Raw genomic sequence first — 25,053 nt, 5'->3', positions numbered from 1 at the left:
CCGTGGCTTCGAACTTCGAAATTATTCTCGCCACAGCTGCATTTGTCAACAGACCTTTACCCATTCGAATCCCCTTCCTATGCCGATAGGATCGTAATGCTGAACTAGCACATTCCCCATTCTGATAATACAGCTTCACTAAAAGTGCCTTTTCAGGTAACATCAACATACTGCGACTGCAGGCACATCTGATTCTCTCTCTCATTACAGCTCCTTTTATACACGATTGTCATGTGCAGTCACTGACTTTTGCTGTCCAGCGCCATCTGTCGGACATTTTGTGAATTGTTCTTTCCCCCCCACCCCCCTAATAAAACCCCATGTCATTCCAAGCATGTGTGTCAATGTTTACCTCTCTATCTACTCTATTCCATGGTTTATTAAGTTTTCAAATTTATACTGACTTTTTGACCACCCGGTAATTAAATCTTGTAGGTACAAATAGGCTGAACCTTATCAACAATGTCAGTATAGAAACAGGGATTAGCGATCATGATGTCATTATAGCAATTATGTTTATGAAAGTCAATAAATCAGCCAAGAAGGCTAGAAGAGTGTTTCTGCTAGATAGAGCAGATAAGCAGTTGTTGGCATCTCACTTAGACAGTGAACTGACATCATTTAGTTCCAGTAAGATGGTTGTAGAGCAATTATGGGCAAAGTTTAAGCAGATTGTAAATTGTGATCTGGAGAGTTACATGCCCCATCATGGTTTAATAATGAAATCTGGAAGATACCGAAGATGCAGAGGTTGTTGCACTCTCAGTTCAAAAGAGAATGCACAAATGATGATAAGCAAAGGTTAGTAGAGATTCACGTGTCTGTGAGAAGGTCTATGTGTGAAGCATACAACTACCACTGTCACACCTTTGCAAAAAATCTGCCAGAGAACCCAAGAAAATTCTGGTCCTGGGTAAAATCACTATGCGGGTCTAAGGCTTCCATTCAGTCCCTTGTTGACCACTCCAGTGTGGCAATTGAAGAGAGCTAAATGAAAACTGAAGTTTCAAACTTCATGTTCAAGAAATCGTTCACAAAGGATAATCATATGAACATGCCTCAAGATTGACTCCCGTATGGACGACATAGTAGTAGGCATCCATGACGAACAGAAACAACTGAAAGATTTGAAAGCAAATAAATCATCAGGTCAGGATGGAATCCCAATTCAGTTTTACACAAGAGTACTCTACAGCATTGGCCCCTTACCTAACCTGCATTTATTATGAATCTCTTGCCCAGCACAAAGTCCCAAGTGGCTAGAAAAAAGTGCAGGTGACTCCAATACCTAACAAGAGTACAAGAACGGACCCGCAAAATTACAGACGAATATCCCTAACTTCAATTAGCTGCAGAATCCATTAACATATTCTCAGTACAAGTATTATAAACTTTCTTGAGACTGAGAAGCTTACGTCCACGAATCAGCAGCTTTTTAAAAGCATTGTTCGTGCAAAATTCAGCTTGCCCTTTTCTCACATGAAATACTGTGAATTATGAATGAAGGGCAACAGGCAGATTCCATATTTCTCGATTTCTGGAAAGCATTTGACACAGTGCCCCATTGCAGGCTGTTAACGAAGATACGAGCATGTGGAATAAGTGCACAGATATGTGAGTGGCTCAAAGACTTCTTAAGTTTTAGAACCCAGTATGTTGCCCTCATCCGCAAGTGTTCATCGGAGACAAGGGTATTGTCAGGAGTCCCCAGGGAAGTGTGATAGGACCACTGTTACTCTCTATATACAAAAATGATTTGGCGGATAGGGTGGGCGGAAACCTGTGGTTGTTTGCTGATGATTCCATGGTGTATACTATAGTAAGACATTGAAAATCAGTGACTGTAGGAAGATACAAGACAATCAAACAATGGAAAATCCAGGATGGACTGTAACAATATTATGAAAAGGAAAGTTGCTACTCACCATATAGCGGAGACCCTGAGTCGCAGATAGACACAACAAAAAGACTGTCACAAATAAAGCTTTCGGCTAGTAAGGCCTTCATCAATAATAGATGACAGTCTCTCTCTCTCTCTCTCTCTCTCTCTCTCTCTCTCTCTCTCTCTCTCTCTCTCTCACACACACACACACACACACACACACACACACACACTCTCAATGTGACTCAGCATCTCCGCTATATGGAGAGTAGCAACTTTCCTTTTCATAATAAAGATACAAGACAACTTCGACAACATTTATAGTTGGTGTGATGAATGGCAGCTAGCTCTAAATGTAAAATGTAAGTTAATGCAGATGAATTGGAAGAACAAACCTGTAACGTTCAGATACAGTATTACTAGTGTCCTGCTTGACACCGTCAAGTCGTTTAAATATCTGGGCGTAATGTTGCAAAGTGATATGAAATTAAATGATAATATGAGAACTGTGGCAGGGAAGGTGCATGGTCAACTTCAGATTTTTGGGAGAATTTTAGGAAAGCATGATTCACCTGTAAAGAAGACTGCATATAGGATGTTGGTGCGACCTATTCTTGAGTACTGCTTGAGTGTTTAGGATCCGTACTAAGTCGGACTGAAAGAGAACATTGAAGCAATTCAGAGGAGGGCTGCTAGATTTGCTAGCACTAGGTTTAAACAACATGTAAGTGTTACAGAGATGCTTTGGGAATCGAAATGGGAATCCCTGGAGCAAAGGCAATGTCCTCTTCGAGAAACACTATAGAGAAAATTTAGAGAACCAGCATTTGAAGCTAACTGCCAAAAGATTCTACTGCTGCAAACGTACACAGCGTGTAAGGACTACGAAGATAAAATACAAGAAATCAGAGCTTATATGGACGCATATAGACAGTCATTTTTTCCTCACTTTATTTGCGAGTGGAACAGGAAAGGAAATGACTAGTAGTGGTACAGGGTACCCACCAGCATGCATCATTCGGTGACTATGAAGATGTAGATGTAGATGCTTCAGGTAAAGTCTTAATACCATGAGGGAATTGTCTGTTAGAGCAATTTGTGCCCACTGTCTGTATACCTCCACAGTCACCCAAATGATCTCCACAGTCACCCATACTGTCAGTGTAAATGGCCCTCTTGCACATGTTATATGTGCAAGTATCTTCTTCAGATGAAATCTATCAAGCTGTACCCACACCACCCTAGGATTAAGAAAGCTCGGAACTTTAACAGCAGGGTTGATCAATATGTTCATGGTTCCAAGTTTCTGTGTCTTGCCACTCACATTTCCATTCAGTATACTGGTTGAATCCCGTGGAGAGCATTTGGATTCATTCTTCATATGGTGGGCTCCTATGCAGTGATGGTAAATATTCGTAAAGAGGGAGATCTTAATTTTTAGAAATTTGCTGACAAAGGTTGTACAAAGCCGCTTTTTGACGAAGATGAGCTGGACAGATGTTCAACAGTATTGGTAGATAGGTGTGGTGTTATCTATACAAATGTATGTTATAGGTTTGCTACAGTCAACTAGCAAAGCAAAAGCAGACTGCCAAACAAACGTTGCTACAAACTCTGAAACATCCTTTAACATGACAGAAAAATGTTCACCCATATAACAATTTCAAGCGTAAGCTGTTTAAAAAAAAAAAAAAGAAAAATCACCATCAGTGGTTTTCGAACTCGTGACCTTTAGTACAATAATCTGACACTCTACCAATTCACCTACCAGAGATCTTCTCATTCAGAGCTCACAGACACGGTTTGCCCATACTCCGTAGTTATGATGCTACTTTTGATTATTGTTTACGCATCTTCTACTGGACGACAGCACACAGCACAAACTAAATTGGTGTTTCGGTTGGTATTCTATTGACACACAATGTTTGGCACTGTTCTGAGTGTCTGACATCTGGAGGTTTGGGTGTCAGAGCTGTATTCAAGTGAACATAAACTTTCTTCACATGAATACTGCAGAGCCAAACTGCTGTGCAATATTCTGCTGCAGAGTGTACCAACGCAAGTGATGCTGCAAGGAGAACTGACGCATTTGCTTCCCATGTAATACTTGCCAGTTCCCTCGTAAGGTTCACTTGTATTTGTAGCTTCTTAGCTGTGTTGGAAAGGTGTTTATGGCAAGTCAGCATTTTGTATAATGTGAAACTAAGGTTTTTGGCTTATTGTAGCTTCTTAGCTGTGTTGGAAAGGTGTTTATGGCAAGTCAGCATTTTGTATAATGTGAAACTAAGGTTTTTGGCTTATTGTATTTGACTGTGACAAGAGGACCAAAGTATTGGCTGTTCTTTGCTGATGCTACATAAATAGAGATGGAAAAAACATACTTCTGTTTTTAGAAACATCAGGTCAATGTCGCCATGACTCAAAATATTCATAAAGTTTTGTGACACTGTTTGTTAGGTGGTCCCCATTAAGAAAGACCTTCACTCTGATATGAAACTGAAAGGTCATCTGCATCCTGGAATTTCCGCGAGTAGAACAGATCATGATGGGAATATACACACTGCAATGCATGCATGTTTGTGGTTTGGGATGTTAAACATTGGGGTTATCAGCACTCTCCCAAAGATCAATTGAAACACATTTGGTTAAAATGCAGAAATCGTGATAAAAGAACTAAAAGCCAAACTGAGATAAAATTACAACCACTCTTTCCCTATCTCACCCACAATCACCCACTAAATCACATTAGCTCACAATATGGAAAACTGTGCCACAAATGAGGAGATGTGCAAAAACAGTCCATTAAAACACAATGAAGACTAGGGGAAAACTAAGAGAGATTCACAGCAATATGTGACTGGCTGATCCCATACCAAAAACACAGATGAACCAGCCATCTTGATAAGTGATAACACATTAAAAGTGAAACCCTAAAATTTCAGGGAACAAGTCTGACAGCTCACAAAATTTTAAAGGTCCTACCACATTTGTTTGATTGTCATCTAAAATAGACAGCAAATATGTTGGCAAATGAGTTGCTGCCCTTTGGTTTGAAAATAAAACACAGCATAGTAAAATATGGTGTACTGTGATCTGTGGCCACAAGCACCTCACTGGAGGGTCCTCTCTCCAGGGCAAAAAACTATGCATCATAGGCCTGTGATCTATGCAAAGACAAGTAAGGAGGACCTCATTCTGCTGCCTGACTGGAAGGAGGTATGCCACAATCACATTGTGGACTTCACTAGATGCAGCTTATTGTATGTCATTTACAGTCATTCATATTCCCATTGACACATGTCTCTGCACCTCAACAGCGAGGTGAGAGTATGTAGGGTATGGCACAGTGAACTAACTGAGGATCGCAACACACCTCCTTGGCTGCTCTATCCACCCTTTTGTTCCCCACAATATTCTTGTGTCCTGACACCAAACAGAAAGACATCTCCTTCCCTGCCTTTATAGTCACAGGAAGGCATCCTGGATATTCTGAAATACTTTATCTGCTGGATACAAGTGTTTTACAGAGTGAAGGTCACTTAGGGAATTGGAACAGACAAGGCATTTAGCACTCAAAACATGTCCCCATCTGCTCAGGTGGCTGCAGGATCGCATATAATTGCACACAAAAGTCTTGAGGCAGTCGGATCTTGAGGATACAATCGGGGAAAACAACAGAGCAACCAACAGAGTCCCCCTGCTTAGATCCGTCTGTAAACACAACTTCACAGTTGTGGTGCTCAGTTAAAATGTCAAAAAACAATGTATTAAAAAGATATACAGGATTGCAATACCTCCTGTATTGCACTAAATCTGAAATCACTCTGTGCTCCTACAATAACTGGGTGGCAGATGGTTAAAACCCTGGAGTTGGGGTTATACTTGCTCCAAACCAAGTGACTACAGCACATGCTGCATGTGGATCTGAAACAGCCTTGTTGCTCATGGACGATTGGAGAAAAGGCGTTCCAGAGACAGATGAGCAACAGCATGGTCTAAAGCTGAATTCGAAGCAAGGAGGAATTCGCATATCTAACAAATCTCAAGGAGCTGTTATCAAATGGCGAGTGGCAGTTCCCCAGCCTCAGCAAAGATTGGGTATAGAGATAGTCCTGGTCCTTAAGCACCTGTGGCCAGCCTCATCCAATCCTCAGTGAGCCTTTAAAAAGTAGAATGGTGTCACTCATATGCAAGTCAGGTAAATTAAAAATACAACAAGAAATACTGAAATAATCACACATACATAAATCTGCAGAAATTGAAAACCCATCTCTGCAGTCCACTTCTTTAACCACTGCACTGTAACTTGCAACTGACGAGTCACTGTTGCAACACTGCAGGAGGAACAGGAAACAGCAAAATCATCCACAAATAAGGAGCACCGTATTGGACCCCTTACCATAAACTTGATACTGTTTATGGCTATGGAAAACAGAGTAACACTTAAAACACTGCCCTGAGGATACTATTCTTCTGCTCAAAACAATCCAACATCATGTCACTAACTCATGATCTAAAAAACTGCTGAGACAGGAAAGACCATATGTAGATGGGGAGGTGCCCACAAAAATCCCATTGATGCACCTTACCGATGTCAAAGACTCTAGCAAAGACAGTGATGTTTATGTAGGAAAGGCTGCTGAATAGTCACCTGTAGCAGGGCCAGGTTGTCAACATTGTACTGACATCTCTGGAATCAACATTGAGAGTAGCTAAGGAGTTGCCTGATCTATAACAACCGCATCAAACAATAGTTAATGATATGCTCCAGGGTCTTTCCAATACAGCTTATTAAGGTGACACTCCAGTAACTACTAGCCCATTTGTGGTCCTTTCCTGATTTGAGGACAGGTATCAAAATTGCTCTCTGCATGAGGTGGGAAAGTGAGCTTTCTGCTACATCAAATTAAAACATTCAAGGAGGTTTTCCTTTGACACTGTTGGAAAATATCAAAGCTTGGTGTATCGGATTTGGTCACGACCGGCTGCAGTATCAAAAGTCTCAGGCAGTGCTGAATCCAGCTACTGCATGGCGAAAGAGCAGTTGTAAGACTCAGAATTGTAGGATCTGAAGTCCAACTCACCCCTCTCTACAGTGGCACAGTAATGGTGGAACACTGTATCCTGGATGGCATCAGCAGTAGTCGTTGCAAAATGCTCTGTCATCATCTGAGCGATGTCTCCAGGTATTGTTTGGAGGCACCTCTCTTTCAGCACTGCTGCTATTGGGAAACAACTGTGTTTACCAGAAATCCTCCCAGTGCCTTGTAGAACAAGTGGAATGGTTGATGGAGTCCAGGAACACTTGCCATGACCTTTTCTTAATCTGCTTACGTACATGTTGAGCCTTGGCTTTCACGAATTGAGAGGCTGTGAGGTTATATGCTGTTAGGCAGTATTTAAATTGTCAAAGAGCCACAAACCCGTCCCGGATTTCAGAGCAGCAGTCATCAGTCCACCAAGATACAGCATGCCTCCTAAGGTGACCTGAGGACATTGGGATGTATAAGTCAGTGGCATAATGGATCAATTGTGTGATGTGGTCCATCCATTCCTGCATGTTCAAACACAGCCATCTCATTGAACAGCATCCAGTTAGCCCTGCTGACCATCATTTCCATAGCTTCTGTTCAAGTAATGCTCCATCCAGTAGCTGTATCCATAGTATGAAATCGTCAGTGGAATGAAGGTCATCAGTTGCTTCCCACTGAGCAGAGTCTGCAAGGACTGAAGAGAAAAAAAGAGATGTCCATGGCTGAGGAGGACCCAGTAGTAGCTAATAAATGAGTGGTACCTCTTGTGTTTAGGATGCACAGCTCCTGACAGGTCATAAGGTTCTCCAAGACTCAACCCCTAGGGCAGGTATAGTTCAAGCCACATAATACATTATGGGCATTGAAATCACCCGGTAGGGCAAATGAGTAGGGGAGTTGGTTTATAAGGTCTGTGAGAGCCCCAGTGTCTATCACATCCTGTAGAGGTAAGTACAGTGAGCAGATAGTAATCTTCTGACTCACATGAACTGCAATAGCTAAAGCTTGTAGATCAGTAACCAAGGAGACAGCAGAGGAGAGGTGACAAACACAGCAACCCCTCCCTTGGCCCGTTTCCTAGTCAGGTCATACTTGCAACAAAGAGTATATCCCCATAGTACAGGGGCATCAGACACTTTAAAAAGTGTTTCCTGCAAACATAGGCACAGGGGGTGTCTCTGTGCTATGAGTTTCAGTTCCTCCACATGTGTCCTGGATGCATTAATATTCCACTGCAGTATGGGAGCCATTTATCACTGGGTATGCACTTTCACCCTGTCTTTCTGCCCGGGAGGGAAGCCTTTAGTGGGTGGAGGCCTGGTCTTGGTGAAAGATGAGTGCCTTAGGCTGACACCAAAGTACACTGATTCCAAAGACAAATTGTGAGAGATGTCAGACAGAGCAACATCGATGTCATCAGACAGCTTACTTCCCGTCCACATCACCAGCTGATTCTTTGCCTTTGCCGTTGATTTTTTGCCCTGGATAAGCTTCAGAGCCATAACCACAGCTGTAGCAGTGACAGTGCTGTACGATGGATCAGACTGTACTTTTAGAAGGGCAGAGCACTCCGCATCAGCAGCAACCACAGCCTTTTCTGATGTTCTAAGGGGAGGTATGGACTTTGACATAACTGCAACGGCACAAGTGTAATGACAAATGCTGGACTAGTACTGACACTTTGTTGTTTGTGTACCAGCATCAGTTTCCTGGACTAGCTATTTGAGAATGAAAGCAAAACAGGCAGCGAGCATGGGTGGCTGCATGGCCTTGTAGATTTTTTTGGCTTCACCATACAGAATGCGCTTTGTCATTTTTATCTCCTGGAGTTTCCTTTCTTCAAGGAAGGCATTGGAACCCCTACTCCAGAAAGGACGAGCCCCAGAGCAAGTGACATACTTCGGAAGAGGTGAACAACAGACTCCTTCATGGGTGGCCTTACTGGATTTGCCACATGTGGCTAGCCGCTTAGAACCAAGAGTAGTGTGCCCAAAGTGCTGGCATTTGAAATAGGTTGAGGAAATATGGCTGCACCATTAGGCAAAGGAAACCTACGTTGACATGTGCTGGAATTTTCATGCTGTTAAATAAAATTATAAACAAGTCTGAATTGATAAGATCACCATCCACCCTTTCCATGATGTTCTGCACATAAGAAAGGCTTGCTTTGGCCCACTCAGCTTTCAGTTCCTCTTTGAGAATATCAAGTAGATCTCTTGCATGGTACTACACCTTTGCTGTCGTTCAAAGTGTTGTGCAGTTCAGTTTGGATTGCATACTGGCCAAGGCACCCAGCTTTCTGGAGGTTGTTTACTTGTTGGGAACTAAACATTTCTGCCAACAGGGTCCCATTTCAGAAGCACTTGACAAATTTTGAAGTGCTGCAGACTCTCTCTAAGCCCCTTTGGATACAGAACAGTGAAACCTTCTCAAAACCGCCCTTTTTCATTTTATTATTAAAAACACCTTTTGGTCAGAAGCATGCAGTCTGTTACTATAAATGACAGCATACTGAATAATCCCTGAATCATGAGGACTTGCCACAAATGCCCTTTTGTTAGACTGGGTGTTGGTACCTAACAGCGGCCCACCATTCCGGTGGGAGGAAGAAGAGGAAATTTTGATGGTTCCAAGTCAGTCCCACAACCAGCTAGGGAAATAAAAGTCCACCTAGACAGAGCCCCGCATGCCTACACCTGGTCACTAGCGTAAAGTAATGGTAATGATTTTATCAACTCAAAAATGTAGTTGTACACACACACACACACACACACACACACACACACACACAAATATTCACCAAAACTGTTGGCACATTTGTCCCATTGCAACACTAGCCAGTCGATTTCATCTTTGAAGAAGCTAGTAGGATGCAGTCACACACTTTGTTGTCCATCGCGAATTGATGTCCGCGAATAGCTTGTTTTAGAGGTCACACAGTGGAAGGTCGGGACTGAACGGTGCATGTTCCAGCGTTTCCCACCGAAACTGCTGCAATGTCATCTTCAACACATAGACCGTGTGTGGGCGGGCATTATCATGCAGGAGGACAATGCCATTGGACAACATGCCTCGGCGTTTTGACTTTATGGCCCGTCTAAAGTTCTGTAAAGTGGCTTGATAACGCTGGGCATTGACGGTGGTTCCCTGTTCCAGGAACTCGACAAGCAGTGGGCCCTTGTGGTCAAAAGAGAAGGACATCATATCTTTACCAGAACTGGTGTACACGACCTTTGATTTCTTTGGAGGTGGTGCAGTAACGAGTTTCCACTGCTTGCTCTGACACTTGCTTTCTGGTTCAAAATGGTGACACTATGTTTTGTCACCTGTGACAATAAGTGACAGAAAGCCATATTCCTCCTCATAATAATGCTGCAGATGACTCAAAGACAGAGCCATTCGAGTATTGCACTGTTCGGCGGTCAGTTGGTGAAGAACCCCTGCACACAGATTTTATGTAAATTGAAGTGTTGATGCATTATGATGTGGGTGGTGCCCATGTTAATACCCAGTAACCAATAGATCTCGTCCATGGTAATTCTGTGGTTGTCCATGGCTAAAGTATTCACTTCCACAACCATTTCTGGTGTGATGACATGATGAGCCTGTCCGGGAGGAGCATCGTCTTCAAGTGACTTGCGCCCCTCAAGGAATCATTTGTGTCATTTCACAACACCTGAATGACTCAAACTGTACTTGCCATACACAGCCTTCATCTGTTGATACATTTCATGGCCTCCAACTCAACTCTGCTGCCAAAAATCAAATCACTCTTCGTTGTTCCTGCTTACTCGCCTGCATGCTGAGTAGTGGACGATAACTTGTGTGGCCACCTTCTCTTTGTCTTTGGAGTGAAACCACACTGGTGCTAGCGTCAGTCTCCCTACTAGTAGATGGCACCACCGTACCCGCAGTTACGTGGTGCCACCTTACATGTAAGGCATAGGTAGACACACTGACCAGGTTTCATTTGAATGAACCTCATAAATCACATACAACTGAAATGTGGCAGGATCCCCAGGGCTTGTCCACTAACGATTGTTTCACCTCAACGGCCATGCGTCTCAGTGTGCAGCACATCTTGAGACAGATTTTTTTACCATGCTTGTGATCCAGGCAGTCCAGTCATGATCTCCATTCCCTGTGACACAAGACATTACACCGCCACATCATAAAGTGGTCAATGAAGCATAACCAGAGCTTACATGTACAGAGGACTGGCAATGCCTACTACTCCCCAGCTCAGGAACACTGGGGTTGCCAAGCTGTAGCCAGCTAATGAATGGTGAGCTGCTGAAGGCTACCCACTGTTAAGGAACGTTGAAGGAAACAGTGACTACTGCATACTAGGGACAGTAAAAAGTGTGGTGCTACATATACAGATGCCAAATGAAACACACTTGGATGTGAAGTGCGAAATGATGAAACACTCAATGACTACCAAGCAGAATCTTGTCTACAGATCTCTCACGAAACCCAAGGAGACTGTGGTCATACATAAAGGTTATCAGTGGCACTAAAGTTAGTGACCAGACACATATGGATGACACAGGATCTGAAGTTGAGGAAAGCAAAATAAAAGTAGATATGCTGAATTCCATTTTCATATATGAAGATACAGACATACAGCCCCAGTTTACTTCTCATACCACTCCAAAGATGAATGACACATAATTTGTCAAACAATGGAAAATCCAGGATGGAATGTAACAATATTAATGTCTTCCCGCTATCCCTCCCACAGTGGTATTCCACCACCCACCAAACCTACATCTGTCCCTACACAATCCCTGCTCCCACCCCCTTACCTCATGGCTCATACCCCTGTAACAGACTTACAAGGGGAGACCGCCAATTGTAAAATTCAGATTCGATTCATACTGCGCATAATAAAAGCTCATGGCCAGAGGTGTAATGTGGCAAAGCACCAAGATGCACTTCTCAGCCGTTGTCGAGAAAATCTACAGTTAAAAGAAACTGTTGCGGTGAAATACTCTCTACGATGAGTAATTTTCTACAGCGTCGTGGCGCAGCGGTAAGCGCTCGGGTTCGTAATCCGAAGGTCGTCGGATCGAATATCGCGCCATGCAAATTTTTTTTTTATTATTAGTATTTTGTAATTCAAATATATATATATATATATATATATATATATATATATATATATATATATATATATATATATATATATATATAATAGAGGGAAACATTCCACGTGGGAAAAATATATCTAAAACAGAGATGATGTGACTTACCGAACGAAAGCGCTGGCAGGTCGATAGACACACAAACAAACACAAACATACACACAAAATTCAAGCTTTCGCAACAAACTGTTGCCTCATCAGGAAAGGGGGAAGGAGAGGGAAAGACGAAAGGATGTGGGTTTTAAGGGAGAGGGTAAGGAGTCATTCCAATCCCGGGAGCGGAAAGACTTACCTTAGGGGGAAAAAAGGACAGGTATACACTCGCACACACACACATATATCCATCCACACATATACAGACACAAGCAGACCCGGAAGGTGTACACCATCAAAGGCAGAGCCACGTGTGAAAGCACCCACGTGATTTACCAACTGACCTGCCTACACTGTGATGCATTCTATGTGGGAATGACCAGCAACAAACTGTCCATTCGCATGAATGGACACAGGCAGACAGTGTTTGTTGGTAATGAGGATCACCCTGTGGCTAAACATGCCTTGGTGCACGGCCAGCACATCTTGGCACATTGTTACACCGTCCGGGTTATCTGGATACTTCCCACCAACACCAACCTATCCGAACTCCGGAGATGGGAACTTGCTCTTCAATATATCCTCTCTTCCCGTTACCCACCAGGCCTCAATCTCCGCTAATTTCAAGTTGCCGCCACTCATACCTCACCTGTCATTCAACAACATCTTTGCCTCTGCACTTCCGCCTCGACTGACATATCTGCCCAAACTCTTTGTCTTTAAATATGTCTGCTTGTGTCTGTATATGTGTGGATGGATATGTGTGTGTGTGTGTGCGCGCGCGCGAGTGTATACCCGTCCTTTTTTCCCCCTAAGGTAAGTCTTTCCGCTCCCGGGATTGGAATGACTCCTTACCCTCTCCAAAAACCCACATCCTTTCATCATTCCCTCTCCTTCCCTCTTTCCTGATGAGGCAACAGTTCGTTGCAAAAGCTTGAATTTTGTGTCTATGTTTGTGTGTCTATCGACCTGCCAGCGCTTTCATTATATATATATATAAAAACAAAGATGATGTGATTTACCGAACGAAAGTGCTGGCAGGTCGATAGACACACAAACAAACACAAACACACACACAAAATTCAAACTTTCGCAACAAACTGTTGCCTCATCAGGAAAGAGGGGAAGGAGAGGGAAAGATGAAAGGATGTGGGTTTTTGGAGAGGGTAAGGAGTCATTCCAATCCTGGGAGCGGAAAGACTTACCTTAGGGGGAAAAAAGGACAGGTATACACTCGCACACACACACATATATCCATCCACACATATACAGACACAAGCAGACATATTTAGGTCTTTAAATATGTCTGCTTGTGTCTGTATATGTGTGGATGGATATGTGTGTGTGTGCGAGTGTATACCTGTCCTTTTTTCCCCCTAAGGTAAGTCTTTCCGCCCCCAGGATTGGAATGACTCCTTACCCTCTCCAAAAACCCACATCCTTTCATCTTTCCCTCTCCTTCCCCTCTTTCCTGATGAGGCAACAGTTTGTTGCGAAAGCTTGAATTTTGTGTGTGTGTTTGTGTGTCTATCGACCTGCCAGCACTTTCGTTCGGTAAGTCACATCATCTTTGTTTTTACATATATTTTTCCCACGTGGAATGTTTCCCTCATATATATATATATATATATATATATATATATATATATATATATATATGTGTGTGTGTGTGTGTGTGTGTGTGTGTGTGTATACACATTTGAATTACAAAAAACAAATACTAAAAAAAATGTTGCATCGCGCGAGATTCGATCTGGCGACCTTCGGATTACGAACCCGAGCGCTTACCGCTGTGCCACGTCGCTGTAGAAAATTATTAATCGTAGAGAGTATTTCACCGCAACACTGTCTTTTAACTGTCGATTTTCTCGACAACAGCTGAGAAGTGCATCTTGGTGCTTTGCCACAATACACCTCTGGCCATGAGGTTTTATTATGCGCAGTATGAATCGAATCTGAATTTCACAATTGGCGGCCTCCCCTTGTTAGATGCAAGATCTGTCCCATACATCCTCCCACTACCACCTACTCCATCCAGTCCGGTCATGAACATCACCTATCCCATCAAAGGCAGGACTAATTGTGAAACCAGTCATGTGATCTACAAGCTAAGCTGCAACCACTGTGCTGCACTCTACATGGGCATGACAATCAACAAGCTGTCTATCCACATGAATGGTCACTGATAAACTGTCGCCAAGAAACAAGTGGACCACCCTGTTGCTGAGCACGCTGCCAAACATGACATCTTTCATTTCAATGACTGCTTCACAGCCTGTGCCACATGGATCCTTCCCAACAACACCAGCTTTTCTGAATTGCGCAGGTGGGAACTCTTCCTGCAATGTGTTCTACGTATCCGTAACCCTCCTGGCTTCAATCTTCACCCATCCGCCCTTTCCCTGTTCCCATTCCAGTACTACACAGCCATCATTCCACTATCACACCCAGTCTTTTTACTTCTCTCCTTTTCCACTACCCCCTTCCCCACCTCCCCCGTCCTCCGACTAACTTCCCGACTGCACACAGCTGCCCTACACTCTCTCTACCTCATACCTGCACACCCACCAGGCAGCACCGCACTGTCCACCACTCCTACCCTACTATCCATCCTCCCACCCCCCTCCCCAGCCTGTTGCTTACCCCCACCCAGTTGCCACACCCATCATGTGGTGGTGGTGCTACTCGTAATGTGGCATCAGTTGCCTGAGACTGCAGTCGTGTGTGTGTGTGTGTGTGTGTGTGTGTGTGTGTGTGTGTGTGTGTTTTGTCTATTTCTGATGAAGGCCATACTGGCCGAAAGATCTGTGAAAAGTAACAACTTTCCTTTTCATAATATTGACACATATATTTATGTCAATTATGTAGAGAAAAAGCTGAAATTGGTAAAACTAAAGAAGACACCAGGGCCCAATGGAATCCCTAACAGGTTCTATGCAGAATTTACACCTGGCATTTGAACCATAATACAACTTCAGTTCTTTGATTAAGAAAGTACAGGTCATGTCCGTCCGCAAGAAGGGGAGCAGAAGTGATCAACAAAACTATCTCACAAACATCCATACGCTGTAGAAGCCTAGAACCTATTCTGAACTCAAATGTAATGAGATATCTCAAACAAAATGACCTACTCCATGCCAACCAATATGAATTCCAACAACATCAATCATGCAAAACCCAAACTGATCTTTTCTCACATGACATCCTGAAAGCCATGGATCAATGAATGCAGTATTTCTTGACCACTGAAAAGCATTTTACTCAGTACCACGCCAACAATATTTACCTTTTAAAGAAGGACGGCATGAATTGTCAATGTTTTGTCTGACTCATGGGGAAGCATAAAAGAGATGAAAAATCTGAATTGGCAAGCTCTTAAAAGACAGGACGCAAACCAAAAACATACTTACAACATTTCAAGAACCAGTATTACAGCAAGAACTTAAATCTATACTTCAGCAACAAACAAATGCACGGCAAATTTTTTAAAAAAAACACAAAATCTCCAAGATCGTCAACCATAAACAGAAGCTCGAAACTTAGCACAGACTTCAATACAAGATGCTTTTGATAATTTCCACAACAAAACCAAATGAAGAAATTCTGGTCATATGTAAAGTAAGACACACTCAATACTTCACTGTGCATATAGCAATGGGAATGTTGCCAATGACAGCACCAATGAAGCCGAGTTACTAAACATGGTTTTTCACCATAATAGATATAATAAATATTCTGGAATTCAAATCAAGAACAGCAGTCAACACGAGTAATTTAAAGTAGACAGTTTTGTTGCAACAAAGCAACTTATGTCACTTAATAAAGTCAAGTCTTCCAGAAAAGAGTGCACACCAATTAGGTTCTTTTCAGAGTATGCTGATGTACTAGCAACATTCTTATCAAACAATGAAAAGTCCAGGTTGGAATATCAACAATATTATGAAAACGACAGACTGGTACTCACTGTAAAGATGACACGTTGAGTTCCAGACAAGCACAATGAAAAGACTGTCATGTGTAAACTTTCAGCCAAAACTTTCCTCGCATGAGTGGCGGGAGATAGCACTTGTGTCCAGGTGTGTAATGTGTGCTTGTTTGTGCAAATGTGTGTGCATTTTTTCTTTTCTGAAGAAGGCATCAGCCAAAAGCATGCATTAAAATCTTTTCACTGTGCCTGTCTGCATCTCAATGTGCCATCTTTATGGTGAGTAGCACTCTGTCTCTCTCTCCACTCTTACAGTTATAAACAACCAATTGCCCGATTAAGGATCCATACCAAAAGACTGGGAAGTTACATCGATCCCACCAACACACAAAAAAAGAAACTGAAGTAATCTATTGTATTACATACCCATGTTGCTGACATTAATTTGCAGTAGGATTTCGAAAAATATCCCGTGTTCCAACATTATGAAATACCTCAAAGAAAATTATATTCAAAATATATCATTCTTGTGAAACACAAGTGTTTCTTTGTTCAACAAAGTAAAGAGTGCTATTGAGAGGGAATCTAAAGCTGATTCCATATTTCTAGACTTCCACAAAGCTTTTGACAAAGTTTTTCACAAGTAGTTATACATCAAACTGCATGCCTTTGTAGTGTCTCAGTAGTGCAACTTGATTCATGAATTCTTGTCAGAGAGGTGGCAGTTCGTAGTAATAGACGAGAAGTAGTCTCATGAAACCAAAGTGATATCTGACACCTCCCCCCACAAGAAAGTGTTATAGGCCTTCTGCCATTCTTAATCTATCTTAGGAGAAAATGTAGGTGACCCTCGTAGATGGTGATGCTGCTGTTTACCACCTAGTAAAGTCTTCAGGAGATCAAAACAGTCTGCAAAACAATTTAGAGAAGATATGTGCAGGATGCAAAAAGTAGCAGTTGACACTAACAAATAAGAGTGTACTAAAAACTCCATTATATTTTCCTTAAATGACAAATCACAGAACTTTAAAGGTTGTTGACTCAGTTAAATACCTAGGGATTACAACTGTGAACAATTTAAACCAAATGTGGAGAAGGCGAAGCAAAGACTTTGTTTTACTGGCAGAATGTCTAGAAGATGAAACAGATCTACTAAAGAGAGAGCCTACACTACACCTCTCCATCCTTGTTGCATGAATGAGATCCTTACAAACAGGCTTGACAGAGGGCATCGAAAAATATCACGGAAGGGCAGTTTGTTTTATAGTATAACAAAATAGGGGAGTGAGTCTTGAGGATATGGTAAGCAACATGGGGCGGCAATCATTAAAACAAAAGCGTTTTTCATGACAGTGAGATCTCTTCATAAAATTTCAGGCACCAACTCCCTCCTCAAATGGTAAAAAATATTTTATTGAGTCACAACTATGTAGGGAGATATGATGATGATAATTAAAAAAAAAGAGAAATCAGAGATAGTACAGAATGATTTAAGTGTTAAATTTTTCCACATGCTGTTCAAGAATTGAAGAGTTGAAAAATAATCTGATAGTAGCTCTATGAACCTTCTGCCAAACACTGGAGTGTGAATTGCAGAGTAGACATGTAGATGCAGTTATAGCACCCTAAATATTGTTACCCTAAGAACCACAAAGAGAAAATTAGACTAGTAAATGCATGCACAGAGGTATTTAAGCAGTCATTCTTCCCACCCTCCATATGCAACTGGAATGAGAAGAAACCCTAACATGGGTATCATACTAAGTACCCTCTGCCATTCCCTTCACAGTTGTTTGCCTAGTATTAAAGGGAGGAGAGAGACAAATGCTATTTTGATACGATGATTCAGAAAACTGCTGCAGCCAAAGAATAAAAGATAATTCAATTACCTATGAATAAAATAATGGTTAAATTCTTAAAAAAAAATATTCTTGTCAAAACAAATATAATTTAACCACTCACCACAGCTTAGTACAATCACTGTTTCTTATCTTACTGTTTGTGTGTGAGAAAAGTGATCACAAGAGCTCTCCAGATACTAAGACTACAACTAATATTTTTTTTATGAAAGTGAAATGTCATATAAACAATATGAGTTTCTCTTTGATTACAGCTTTACTTAATGTTCCTACATAGTGTAAAAATATGGGTAAGATGTAACAGGGTCTCAACGCTTTTACATAAAAAACTTACAGTTGCTGTGAAATGGAAAAGAATCTTTTTTGAGTACAAATTTAAGTTTGCATTGTATGTTCTATATCATACATACTGACGTTAAAACATCTATTTTAAGTATTTTCCTCTAAGGAACATAATTTACTGTTACCAAATAACTCAATAATCAATTAATTATTTGTAGCCAGGAAACCATAACAACATTTAATTATCCCTAATGCTTGAAGCATCAGCTAACTGCATTTCGAAAACGACCTACAAGTTAGATAGATAGGCTGGTATAAAGTTTGTAACTGGGAATTTAGTGACGTCTTCTCAAAATAAATAACCGAAGTATGCCAGACCTAAAATTACTCTATCCTACAGCACCTCACAACAAACAAAAAGCATATACATTGTGAGTTTGCTTTATTGGAGCATTAAAATATTGCAAACTAACAAGGGTGGATGGGGGTAGGCATCAGGTATCCAAAAAATATGGACAGTTTAGGAGGGAGAAGGGGGAGGGGGGAAGGGTCGCAAAGCAGATAGTAGCTGCATAGGATAGTGCACCAGATTTGAGTAGAACCCGTTCCTCAGTATGACAATGTTGTCCCCCCCCCCGCCCCCCCCCGCCCCCCCCCCAAAAAAAGGAATGTGGCTTGATGATGCATCTCACATTATCTCCAGAGAGCTCAGCAAGCTTAGAAAGAATTTTGAACACAATTCCTGCAACAGTCCTTTTCCTACTACTATCATATGGAATAAAACTCGTTTTATTAAAAAACTGTTAGCAGCTACAGACGAGGACACATAGGTGGATCCTGTATGGAAAAATAAAAGTCATTCACATATCTTCCAGAATTAGGAAATAATTTAGACAAACTGACTGCAGCTGTAATTCAAAATCAAGTGGTACAAGGCAAGCAAATTCAACTGTAACATTTGCCGAATCCACTTACTGTAATACATCTTAATAAATGTTTGATTGACTGATTGGATAAATGATTAATTAAAATACAAAGTGTCAAGGTATTAAACATTTGCTTAATACAGAAAAACATTACATGAAAAAGCAATCACAAATTTTCGCTTGAAAGTACCCATTAAAAATGTGCATGCTACAATAGTGATACCCGACAAAATTTTTTGTCTGTTGATACAAATTTTACTGGATATGTAATTACTTTGGATTGTGGTGCCAGTTCCTGTTTATATTTCAGTACAGAATGGGTGAATATTTAAGAATATTTGGGTATACATACTGATGTAAACATTTACCTTCAACGGGAATGAAATTACAACTGCCTTAGATGAAACATAAAATTTTATGCATATGAATGTTTACAATAGATTATTGGTTCTGGATTTCATTTTCTGACTTCAGCTTGCAGGAATCATTATGGTGATGATGCTATTTAAAATAGTCACATGCATTTACACAAGTTGCTAAGATTTTGTGGTGTGTAAATCCACAAACTACATATCCAGTATCATTTCTCTGGAATAATATGGTAATCTCCAAATAACTGGAAGTGTTGGTTTACCAAACTGTGTTACAGGACCACAGAAAATGTGAAGTTTTGAGATTGATTGTCACACACCCAATAAAAACACACTGATGCAACATCAAATCTAATCATTTGTTCCTGATTTCAATCACAACTGACAATAAGTACTGCTAGAACAAATGCCCACTGCCATGGCATACATAGTGCTTAACTGTTGTCAACCGAGCTAGTAAAATGGTAGCATTTGTGTGTGATGCATTTTTATGATTTAAAAGTGTCTGGATGTGAATCAGTGCCAGGAGAAACAGTATTAGACACTAGTGCACTTTTCAATTTCCATTGACAAAATCCTTCACTTATCAACAGATCCAGACATGAAGTAAATTTTCTTGCAAGTGAAAGTCAGCCCATACACAGAACAAGAGCTGCTACTCAAGGCAACATGTCTCATACTCAAAGCAATTGAAGTGGATACCATTAATATCTGCCAGAATATGTAGTGTAACCAGGACAATGCTCATATTAAGAACCACCTCTACAACTTTAGAGAAGAAACTTCTATATCGGGAAGGTTCAAATTCAATAGATCACATATTATGTATACCATTACCTGAAAGCATAGAATTTAAAGTTCTGTCAGAATATGCTGAAAAGGTTTGATTATGCTGTATATATAAAGACAGAGAGAAGACAAAGAGGAAGAGATGGACGATGCCTGTGCTCATTTCAGTTGATAGCACTGCAGCCATGTACATGCAACTTCTTCAATGATGCTAGACCAATAGAAGTGGAGAAAGTAAGTCAGAGTAATGGTGTACATTTTCTTCACACCAAACAACCTTCAAGGTGTGATGTGACTGTGATGTTAGGGTGCAATGTGACATGGTTGCAAGCAAGCACTAGATGTGAAAAATGGAAGTAAGACTACCCATGGTGCAGAAATTTTCTATGATATCCCTCACACCATCTTAAAACATTATGTCAATAGCATGGGAAGGGGGAGGAGGGGGGGGGGGTACACATCACAAAAAGGTTATGGCAGTGGTGGTATCATCTTAGCAATCTCCAAAAAATTAAGGAGGACTGGTAAACATAAACAATGGACAAAAATGGATTTGGGCTGCCACCTGAAGTTCAGCTGAATGTCGTAGACCATTACATCAAACAAAACAAACTACAATCATGATTCCAAAATCAAAGATCGAGGAGAGATAATTTTTTTTATTTATTTTTTTTTATCATCATATGGGGAAAGTAATTTACCTTCTATAAAGAAACACCAAAGTACTGAACATTCTCTTTGTGATCAGGTCAACCCATTGGTATTTATAACTTTTTAAAAAGCTCACTGCCACTCTGCCAGTATTAAATTCATGGGGAAAGGCAGGACAAATACATAAATGTGATGAAACTTCATTTCTTCATGACCCTTCTAAAATTGGGAGTTGCTGTAGGAGTTGGCATCAAAAGCAAGTAAGACTAATTCTTCTGGACAAGAAAACACTACAGTCTTATTGTGATCATCAACTGATTATAAAATGATGCTAATGATTTGCTTTTGTAATGGTCCCACAGACTGCAATGTTTGCAAATTAGCAACACTGGATGTAAGTCACACTGTTTTTAACTGATTCGGAGATGTCTTTTGATGAATACTGACTCACAGAGGGCAGCATTATTAATGTATAATGGACATGCAACCCACATATCAAGCAAATTAGTCTGGCTAACACAGTAATACAATGTTAGTATAATGAAGCTGCCACCTCCCACCACCTACGTTTTACAACCTCCCCCTCCAGTGTTTCATTGCTATAAACACCTACCTGTAATACTGCTCGCCTGACATTGGTAGTAAGTGTGACTTCTCTATGTAACCTTAATGTTTGTCAACAGGCACAGATACCCAAAATCAGATTAACACAGTTTATATGGAGGAGTGACTGGATCCAGTGACCCACAATTTTTTAGATAAATGAGCCCATATGAAGACAATTTTTCAACAAGTCAAAACTATGGGTGTCATTCACAAACTCAACATTTCCATTTTATATGGTAATTACCATAAATAAAGTAACAAACAAACAATATCAAGAAACAAAAAAGTGGCAACATAATAATGATCAAGTATGTCCAGGCTTCCAGCCAAATACAGTAACCTTCAACTATTTGACCTAACTAATATCTCACTACCAATTTATAAGGCAAACACACATACAGAATTTTGTTTTGTGTGTGTGTGTGTGTGTGTGTGTGTGTGTGTGTGTGTGTGTGTGTGTGTGTGTGTGTGTGTGTGTGCAAAAATGGAAGGAGAATCGGGATGACAATCGGAATAAGCCAATTAAAGTAAAAATGTGGGCCCTGTGTTCAACAGCAATTACACTTACACAAAACTAGTAATTATGATTTCTGGATAAAGATATCCAACAACTGTTGGAGCTATCATTGTGTACTTCAGAAACAGTCATATTGGCTGATAACCTCATTGTTTGGCACCCCAAACCCACAACAGTCATGCTGCCTCAAATGTTTTAATCTCATCCAACTGACAAAAAATTAATCTTTTTTATATGGTAGAGCTTCTTGGATTTTGTTCATCTTTTCTAGCCTTCTATAATATTCTTTCTCCCAGTGGTACTAGTCCAGGAGGATAAGCACGAGAGCCTCTATGAATATTGATATACAAGGCAGACTAAACCTTTGAATAACTTAGTATGGTAGACTTTCATCATCCTTGTATCATATTGCCTGTGAAATGCCAGTAGGCCTACTTGCATTCTAGTCTCGGCTCAGCTCACAGACTTTTGGTGTATACTCACTGCAGATTGTCTTTTAGTTTTCAATGACACACTAGGTTTTATCTAAACCACTGCTTACAAAATCTATTTACATAGAGGCATTATGTCAACAGGACATGAATGAGAATCTCTGTGAAAATGTTACAACTCTTCAGGGTATTTATAGTGATTATTAATGTATTTGTTTTTTAAACAAAGTGGTCAAACAAGGAAAAACAATAGAAGTGAAAGAAACATTTCATCAAATAATACCTGAAATTAACTGTCTAAATATCACCAAAGGGAGTGAAAACTATGAGTGATAAGTTGAATTTCTGAAAGATATATGAGCGAAATCTGCATTAAGCACATGTAGTAATGTTGTTCAGTAAGGCTGAGTTCGGTTCACATAAAAATTGAACAAAATGATGAAACTTCCAAACATATTTAATGAAACTGCAGGCACTTAAAAATTGTTCATGATAGCATCTTCAGCATAATACAAATCTTGTATCTAGTAAGCAGCCCTGTAACTCTCATCCTACAAAATTAAAACTGCAGTTTTAGGATGACAGAAGCAATGCACACTACACCATGTTAAAATGTTTTGATGTTATAATAGTTACTGTAAGTCATATTTTCATTGCAGAAATAATCTGAAATCTGTTTTACTTTCAGCAATGTATTCTTTTTTCCAGTCTCAATATCAACAAATCCCTGAACAACAAAGCACAGAAAGTGTCAGCCACAAAAACTTGCTTGCAACAAGATCAAAGACCAGAAGTAACTGTGCATGCTGTTATTTCAATATTTTTACTGAAGAGTGTAACTGGTGGCACAAAAAGATTGGGCCTACCAATGGAAAACAAATCTGGCATAACGGATACGCCTACTATCACAGTGAAATATCTATGGTGTCCAACATGTTTAAAAGGTCTATTAGAATTGTGAACTACATGTATAATGAACAAGTAGAGTTCAGTTATTTTATATTTCGTTATTTTTCTTGTCTCAATCATAAATGGCATAAATGGCCAATGGATAAAGAGCAGGTATTTTTTGTCGGCTCCCAGCTTACTACAGCGGCAACGGCTGTTTTTCTCCATTTAAAAATGTGGTAATAAATTTCTCCCCATTAGGCAAGTCTTTTCACATTTGAAACCAACTGTTACAAGTATAATATTGCTAATGGTAACGAAAACACGGTTTCGTTTCATTTGCAAAGTGACGACGTTACAAGACAACAAATTATAATTTTTGTGGTACAGTCATAAAAAGGATGCGTAGTTTCTCAAAACCTCTAAAGTGTTCATGGTTCTTTCATGATGACACGGGCAAGTTCAGCAAGCCTTACTACTATTTCCTAAATGAACATCAATTAGCGTGTTAGAAATGCAGTACGTGAGTAACTGTATTGTTAGAACGTATAAAAAATTACATGACATCAGCACAAGAGTACCGATGAGCATCTCACATTTCCTGGCAATAATCAATAATTTATTTGTAAACTGTAGTTTTAATTTCTCAAGGTAATATGATGCCATACCATCGGTTACGTCAAATCATAAAACCAGTTTTATCAGTCAGTAAATGAATGTCACTTCTTTGTGGTGGGGTATTACAAGGGTTAGGGTGATAATTGATCAACGCCGATAAACAGTTTTATTAATTCTCTAAGAAGTGACAGCACTGTTCCAATACTGACCATTCGTAACTGCGATGTGCAGGTAAGCCAAGATAGCTGCTTGTAACATGGTATAAACACAGGAAGACGTCATTGCTTCAGCGTTTGAAAACTTATGTAACAGTAATTGTAATTTCCGCGTTACAGTCGAAGGTCATTTTTGAAATACTTTTCATTGTACAGGCTGAAACTACTTTCAGCCATCATTCACACCCACAACAAAACCACTACGACTCACAACCAATCACGCTACCCATTAACAACAACATATTGGGAAAGAACTTAGTATCCCTCCGCGGCTGATACGTGGTATCCCTTTTTAATCTTTGTTCATTAATTATTTTTCCACCTGTTTTGAAAGGCAGATAACTTATTTGTAGGAACAGTTAACCGTCGTGTTTAAGCTACATATAGTTCGTGTGATGTATCACTAATTCAGAAGTGTTGGAGACAGAAGTCCTTACGCTCAAAATGTGAGTCTAAACTTCTCGCGAAATTAATGTTACTTTTAATCGGTACCATTCACAGACAATATATGAACAATAACTACACTCTCAGAAATAACACCAAAAGAGCATCTCAATGGCAAATGTCAATTTCCTCTGTCGTTTCGAAGATTCGTGACCTGTCATCTGTGGGCATCTTTATATCTTACAATTTTATCAGACGCGAATTTTAATTCGCACGCTCATCGTCAGAAGTAAACGTGATTAACACTTGTAACATTAGCTGTTGTCTTCTTTCACCCAGTAACTCTTCTCCTTAGATTTTCCTCGGATGTATGACGGATGCCCACTGTCAGAGAGTGAATGGATTTTGGACAAGAATGCACATAAATTAGAAATAA

At 40.4% G+C, this 25,053-nt stretch overlaps 1 protein-coding gene across 3 annotated transcripts in view; it reads right to left on the bottom strand.

The window, feature by feature from the left end:
* The window catches only part of LOC126259155 (TGF-beta receptor type-1), a 197,749-nt gene extending 173,017 nt beyond the window's left edge, over positions 1 to 24,732 (bottom strand). The window contains exon 1 of one of the 3 annotated variants that reach the window (XM_049955700.1): positions 24,228 to 24,732. Coding sequence is in view for 2 of the 3 variants with exons in the window: in XM_049955698.1 (XP_049811655.1) it covers positions 24,228 to 24,300 (73 nt within the window). In the remaining variant the exon portion in view is untranslated. The remainder of the gene's footprint in view (positions 1 to 24,227) is intronic. The other 2 variants (XM_049955698.1, XM_049955697.1) reach the window with 2 other exon arrangements.
* Between the last annotated feature and the right edge of the window lie 321 nt (positions 24,733 to 25,053).

This window comes from Schistocerca nitens, chromosome 5, assembly GCF_023898315.1.
Source record: "Schistocerca nitens isolate TAMUIC-IGC-003100 chromosome 5, iqSchNite1.1, whole genome shotgun sequence".
Taxonomy (NCBI): domain Eukaryota; kingdom Metazoa; phylum Arthropoda; class Insecta; order Orthoptera; family Acrididae; genus Schistocerca; species Schistocerca nitens.
The sequence above is the reverse complement of the archived record's forward strand: the minus strand, read 5'-3'. Positions and strand labels throughout refer to the sequence as shown.